The sequence below is a fragment of the Ipomoea nil genome, unplaced genomic scaffold, assembly GCF_001879475.1.
Source record: "Ipomoea nil cultivar Tokyo-kokei standard unplaced genomic scaffold, Asagao_1.1 scaffold1017, whole genome shotgun sequence".
NCBI classification, from domain to species: domain Eukaryota; kingdom Viridiplantae; phylum Streptophyta; class Magnoliopsida; order Solanales; family Convolvulaceae; genus Ipomoea; species Ipomoea nil.
This window is the reverse complement of record NW_017617445.1, coordinates 1-6,726: the sequence shown is the minus strand read 5'-3', so window position 1 is coordinate 6,726 and position 6,726 is coordinate 1. Positions and strand designations below refer to the sequence as shown.

Genomic DNA, 6,726 nt, shown 5'->3' with positions numbered 1-6,726 from the left:
CCCTTTCGCCTCCCCCCTCCCTCCCCCTCCCCCCTTTCTTCCCTCCCCCCTTCTTTTGCGCCCCCGTCTCCTTTTCCCTCGCGCGCTTCCGTTCCGTGCTCCTTCGCTCCTTTCGCTCCTTCCCCCCTCGTGCCTTCCGGTCGCCCCTCTCGTTTCGCCTCCCGGCTTCGTGCGCCTCTCCGCCCCTTGGTTTTCCGTCGGGCTCTCTTCGCTCTTCCGCTTTTTCTTTTCCCCGTGCTCCCTTCTCCGTGCTGTCGCCTGTCGCTCTGTTTGGTTCTTGCGTGCCCCCGGCTTGTGCGTGCTCGCGCTTGCCCTCGTCTTCTCCCCCTCCCTCCTCCCGTCCTCCCCCTTCCCTCCGTCCTCCTTCCCTTGTTGCTTCCTCCCCCTTTGCGCCCCCCCCCTTCCTGCCGCCCTCTCTTCGGCCTCGGCGGTCCTCGTTGCGCTGGCCTTTTGCTTTTTGCTGCCCCCGCCCCCGCCTTCCCCCCCCGCCCTGGCCTGTCCCGGCCGTGCTTTTTCTGTCTCTTTTGCCCCCTGCCCCCTCCGCCTCTGCCCCCCCCGTTCGCGTCCCCTCTGTCCCTTTTGGCTCCCCCCTCCCCCCTTGCTTGTGCCTTTCCGCTCTCGTCTGCTCTTCTTTGTTGCGGTGCGGTGGCTTTCTTTTGGCTTTGCTTGGCCTCTTGCCCCCTCCCCCCGCCTCCGCCCTGTCCGCGCCTGCTTGCCGTCCGCTCTCGCCGCGCCCCCCTCCTTCCTCTCTCTTTTGTTTGCTCGCCCTCCTTTCCCTCTTCCTCTTTGTCTCGCCTTCTTGCTGTGCTCCTTGGCCTTTTGCTCGCTGCTTTTCCCTCCCGGCCCCCCTTCTTTCTCCCGTCGCGGGTGTCCTTTGCTTGCTTGCTGCCTCCTCCTTCTTTCCGTTGTTTGCCTTGTCCGCCCCCGCCGTCCTTCCCTTCCCCCCTCCTGCTCCTTTCGCCTTTCTTCTGCCTCCGCTTCGCCCCTTTCTCCCCCCCCGCCTTGTTCGTGCTTCCCCCTCCTCTCCTCCCCCTCTCTTTGCCCTCCTCCCCTCTGCTCCCCCTCTTGCCTTCTCCCTCGCGTTTTGTCCCCCCGGCCTTTGGTGCCTCCCCCGCTTCTCCCGCCCCTTGCCCCGTCTCCTCCCCCGCTCGCGGTGCTTGTTTCCCCCCCTCCCCTGCCTTTTTCCGTTTGTCGCCTTTCTCCCCCTTCGCCTTTTCCCCTCCCCCCCTGGGGGTTGTTCGCCCTCCCCTTCTTCTTCGCGTCGCCCCTTCCCGCCTGCGCTTTTCCCGTCCCTTTGCTCCCCGGTGCCCTCTTTGTGTGCGGCGTCGGCTCGGCCCCTTCTGCTTGCTTCCCGTCGGGCCCCGGTGCCCCGTTTCCTCCCCCTCTCTTCCTTCTTCTTGCGCGTCTCCTTTTGCCCCGCGCCTTGCTTTCTTCCTCCCCCTCCCGCCTTCTTCGTTTGCTTTGTTCCGGCCGCCCCCTTTGGTTCCTCCCCCCTTGTGGTTCGCGGTCTTGGCCCCCGTTCCCCCCCCTCCTTTCTTTTGCCTTGCTCGCTCTCTTGCCTCGCCTTTCTCCCCTCCGGCTCCTTGCGGCTTCGTCCCTTCTTTTGGTTCCCTTTGCGCTCGCTCCCCCGTGCCCCCTGCTTCCCTGGTCGCTGCTCTTGTTTTCCCGCCTTCCTGCTCTTCCCCCTCCTTCCTTCTGGCGGGTGCTTTTTGCGCCCTCTTCCCTCTGGTTCCCCTGGGTGCCTGGTCCTGGGTGGCTCCCTTTGTTGTGTCCTGGCGTTGGTTCGCCTTTCCCCCTTTCCTTCTTTTGCCCTTGCTTCCCCCCTTCCCCGTCCCTTGCTCCCCCTTGGCCCCTCCTTCCCTCCTCCCCCCGTCCTCCCCCCTTCTTCTTCCCCGCCTTTCCCCCCTTCTTCTGGCTGCGGGCTGGGCTTTTCTCGCGCCTTCCTTTCCCCCTCCTCCCTTCCCTGCCCCCCCTCCTCTTCCCCCGTCTCCTTCGTCTCCCCCCCCTCCCTCTGCCCCTTGTTCCCCTTTTGTGCCCTTTCTTCGTCCCGCCGCCCTTTTTGCTCTGTGCTTTTTCCTCCCCCCCCCGTGTCTGGCTTCTTCCCCCCCCCTTGCTCTTTTCTTCCCCCTCTGCCCGCCTTGCTGGTCGTGCCTCTCCTCGCCCCTTCCTTCCTCTGCCCGCTCCTCCCCCGCTTTTCGCTGCCTTTCTCCTTCCTCTGCCTCCCCTTTGCCTCCCCCCCTCTGCCCCTCCCCCCTCTTTGGTTTTCTCCCTTTCTCTCGCTCCTCTGGCGTCTTCTTGTCCTGCTTCTGGCTCCTGCTTCGCTTTTGCGTGTCCCCGCCGTGTTGCTCGCTTCCGCCCCCTCCGTTTCGGGCGCCCGGCCGCCCTCCTCCTCCCTCGTGCGGCTTCTTTGCGCGTCCGGTTTCTTCTTTCGGCCCCCTTTTGTTGCGGTGTTCTTGCGGCCGCTCCTTGCTGCGCCCTTCCCTGTGCCTTGCCCCCCGCTTGTCTCCCTCCCTTCCCGCCCTCGGTTCCGCGCTCCGTTCGTCTTTTTGCTCTTTGCCCTTCTTTCTCCTTTTGTCGTTGCTTCCCCCGCTTCGGTCGCCCTTGCTCCCCTTCCTTTTTCTTCTTGCGCCCCCCGGTCCCCGTGTCCCTGGCCCCCTCCTCCCCCCCCCGCGCGTCTCTTTCTTCCCCCTTCCCCTTCTTGGCTCCCCCGGTCCCCCTCCGTCCCTCTGTCGTCCGCTTCGCGGTCTTGCCGTTGCCTCGTGTGTCTTTGCTTTGCCTGCTGCTTTGCTTTGCTTTCCGCGTTGGCCTGCCTCCCCCCCTTGGTCCTTCTTGCCGCTCCTCTCTGGCCCGCCTTCTCCTCGCTTCTTCTTTGCCCGCTGCTTGCTCGTCTTGCCGTTTCCGTGGTTGCGCTTTCTGTGCCCTTCCCCCTTCGCTTCCTTCGCCTTTCTGGCCCTTCCGCCCCCTGCCTCTTTGCTTGTCCTCCCCTCCCCCCTCCCTGTTCTTTCGGCTTTTTCCCGCTCGCCCCCTCTCCTTTGTGCGCTCCTTTTTGCTTCGGCCCTTCTCTTTCGCCCCTTCTCCCCGCTCGCCTTTCTCCCCCCTTGCCTCGTGCTCCCCCTTCCCTTTTCCTCCCTTCCCGCCCGCCCCCTCTCCCTCTTTCCCCCTTTTTCTTGCTCGTGCCCCCTCCTTTTGTCCTTCCCTCCTTTTGCTTTCCTCCGCCTCTCCCTTTTGGTCCCTCGCTTTCTTTGCCCTTCCCTCGCTCTGCTTTCTTTCTCGTCCTGTGGCGTGCGCCCCCCCTCTCGCTGTCCCCCCCTCCTGCCCCCCGCTTCCTTCCCTTTCGGTCCCCTCCTTGCTTGGGTCCTTTCCTGTTCGTGCTTTTTGGTCCCCCCCCCCCCTTGCTCTTCTTGCCTTCCGCTGCGGCGCTTTGTCCCCCTTTGCGCCCCCGCTCCTCCTCCCTCCCTTTCGCCCCCCTTTTTGGCGCCGGGTTTTGCCCCCCTTTTTCTCTTTTGGCCCCTGGGCCGCGCTGGTTGCTTTGGTCTCTCCCCCGCCTTCCCTCTCTTGCCCCCCCCCTCTTTTTGCGTGGGCTCCCCTCCCCCCTTTCTTTCTCGCCCCGCTTCCCTCTTTTCTCTGCCTCTTTTTGCCCTTGCCTCTTTGGCCTCTCTTTGCTTGCGCCTTTTTGTTGCTTTGCCGTCCCCCCTTGTTTCGGCCTTTCCCCTTCCTTTGCTTTGTTTGCTCGCCCCGTCCTTGTCTCCTCGTGCTCTTCTGCCTTTTCCCCCTTTTCCCCCTTGCCCTTTCTTCTTTCCCGTCGTCGTCGCCTTCGTCCGCTTTTGCGGGGTTTGCGCCCTGTGGCGTCCTCCCCGCTTCCGGTTCTCTCTCCTGCTGGCTTTTGCCTGCTCCCCCTTTTCTCTCTCTTTTCGCCGCCTTCGTGCCCGTCGCCCTCGTTGCTCTCCGCTTCTGTTCTCTCCCCTCTCTTGCTTTCCCCTCTTCTTGCCGCTGCCTCTTTTCCTTCTTCCCTTTCCTCCCTTCCCGTCCCGCCTCTTGCCCTTTTTTCTTCCTTTCTTCTTTTTCCCGCTTCGCCTCTTCTTGCGCTCCTTGCGTTGCGGCTGCGTGCGCCTCCTCTCTTGCCCTTCTCGCCTTCGCTTGTCCCTCGCTTCCCGCCCCGCCTTCCCCGCCTTGCCCGCCTTCGCTGTTCCCTCTTCTCCTCTGCTTCCCGCGCCCTCCGCCCTCTTCCCTTGTCCTCCCCTCCCTTGCCCGCCGCCGTCTCCTCCCCGCCTGCCTTCCTCGCTTGCTGCTGCCTCCTCCGCCCTCCTCCTTTTCGTTTGGTTCGTTGCTCCCGCGCGCTTTTCTTTTGTCGCGCTTGCCCCTTTTGCTTTCGGCTTTGTTCGGCGTCGCTTCCCCCTTTTTGCCTTGCTCCTTGCTCCCGCTCGGCTCCGGCCCTTTCTTTTCCCCTGTCCGGGTTTGCGGCCCTTGTCGCCCCCTCCTTCTTTTCTTCGCCTTTTTCTTCTTGTGTTCTGCGCGCGCTGCCTTTTCCCGCGCCGCCTTTTTGTTGTCTCCTTTTCGCCTCCCCTTCTCCCTTTTTGCCCCCCGCGCCCCTGTTCGTCCGTCCTCCCCTCCCCCTTCTTTTCTCCTGCCCTGGCGGTTGCCGGTTGTTCGGCCTTCGCGCCGCCTTTCGCGCTTCCTGCCCCTCCTCCTCTTTGGCCTTCCTTTCGCCTCCTCTGCTTTTCGCTCCCTCCCTCCTTTGTCTGTTGCCCCCTTCTTCGCTCTCGGTGCTCGCGCCTCGCCGTCCCTTCCTCTCCCCTGCCGCTGGTCCGCCTCGTCGGCTTTTGCGCTTCCTTTCTTTTTGGCTCCTCTTTTTGCCCCGCTCCCTCCTCTCTCCCCGCCCTTTGCTCCTTCGCGCTTCCCTGTCTGCCCACCTTTCCTTTGCGCGCCTTTTGCCCTCTTCCCCCTTCTTCCTGGCGCTTGTGCGCTTCTTGTCTTTTCTTGTCCTCCTCCTCCTTCGCCCCCTTGCTGCGCGTTTCCCCTCTTTCTTGGCCGTGCCCCCTTTCGGCTCTTCGGCCCTCTTGTCTCCTCCCCGGCTTTGCCTCGCCTCTCCTTGGCCCTCTTGTCCCGCTTCTTCCGCGTTCTCTCGTCGCTGTCCCTTCCGGTTTTGGCTTTTGTCCGTCCTGTGGCGGCCTCCGGGGCTCTCCCCCCCGCCGTCTTGCTTTTCCTCTTTCTCTCGGGCCCGTGGCCCTTCCCCCCTTTCCTCGTGTCCCGCCGCTCCGTGTCCCTGCCTCCGCCCTTTCCCCTCCTCCCCTTTCTCCCGTGCGCCTCCTCGCTTTTGCGCTCCCTCTTTCTTCCTCCTCCTCCCGCGCGCTCTGCCCGCTTCCTCCCCTTCCCCCCCTTTGTCGCCTGGCTCCGCCTCGCCGTCCCCCCCCGTTCCCCCCGTTGGGCCCCGTGTTTTCCTCCCCCCGGTTGGTCTCCCCTGCCTCCCCTCGGCTCCCGGCTCTGCTCCCTTGTTGGTCCCCCGCGGTCCGGTGCCCGTCTCGCGGGGGGGGGGGGGGGGTGCCTCGCCTTTCCCCCTTTTTCGCCCCGCCCCCCCCTTGCTCCGCCCGCGCTCCCCCTCTTCCCTCGCTTGTTCGCGTCTGGTGCCCCGCGGCCCTCCCTCCCCCTCCCGTGTGTGTGCGCTTGTGTGCGCCGTCTCTCTCGTGTCGCGCGCCTCTTCCCGCGCCGTCCGTCCCGCCCGCCGTCCCGCCCCCCCGCCCCTTCTCGTGGTTCGCGCGGTGGTGTCCTCCTCCTCCTCCCCTTGCTCTTCTCTCCCCGCGCCCTTCCCTCTCTCTCCCCCTCCTTGGTTCCCCGCTCCCCTGCCTTTCCGTGCTCTCGTGCTTTGCTCCCCCGCCCGCCCTCCTCCCGCCCCGTGCCCCCCCCTGCTGCTTCGGGTTTCCCGTCGCCGCGCGCTCCTCTCCCGGCTTTCCCGCCTCCGCGTTCCTTTCCCCCGTCTTCCCCCTCCGGTCGCCCCGTCTCCCGTGCTCTCGTGCTTTGCTCCCCCCGCCCTCCTCCCGCCCCCGTGCCTCCGCCCTGCTGCTTCGGCTCTCCCCGCTCCGTGTGCCCCTCCCGGCTTTCCCCGCTCCGTGCTCCTTTCCTCCTTCTCTTGTTTTGCTCCCCCCCGTGTTGTCTTGCTTCCCCCCTTCTGCGCCTCTGTCGTTGCTCTTCCCTGCTGCGCCGGTCTCTTTGCTGCCGCTCCCCCCTCTGGCCTGCTTTCTCTTGCTCGCTCTGCGTGTTTTCTCTCTTTGCCTCTCTCCCGTCCCGCCCTTGCTTTTTTGCTCTGCTTTGCTCTGTTTCCGCCCTCTCCGCCTCTTTTTCTCTTGCCGCTCTCTGCGTTCTTTTTTCTTTCTCCCTTCTCCCTTGCCGCTTTTTGGTCTGCTCTGTCCCCCCTGCGCTTTTTGCTCTCCTCTTTTCCGCTTCCTTGCTCTCTTCGCTCTCCTTGCTGCGTTCGCTTTTCTGCTCTCTTTCGTCGTTTCGCTCTTCCCGTCTTCCTCTCTTCCTCCTTTTCTCGCTGGTCCTGCGCCTCTGTCCGTTGGCCCGCGCCGCTCTCCTTTTTGCCCTCTTGTCTCTTTTTGTCCGCGCTTCTCTCTTCTCTTCTGCCCGCTGTCCGCCCGGCTCCGCTCGCCGTTTGCGCGCTTGCCCTTCCTGGCCCTGGTTTCCCCCCCCTTCCTCTGCTCTTCCTCTGGTTTTCCGTTGCGTGGCCCTCTC

At 64.8% G+C, this 6,726-nt stretch overlaps 1 protein-coding gene across 1 annotated transcript; it reads right to left on the bottom strand.

The window, feature by feature from the left end:
* Positions 1-716: 716 nt before the first annotated feature.
* On the bottom strand, positions 717-5,289 carry LOC109180135 (ribosome-binding protein 1-like; the record flags this gene model as incomplete). The annotated part of the gene is made up of 2 exons (XM_019329604.1): positions 717-2,313; positions 3,764-5,289. Coding segments are annotated over 2 exons (3,123 nt in total), but the record flags the coding sequence as incomplete, so codon positions are not given.
* Positions 5,290-6,726: the final 1,437 nt, after the last annotated feature.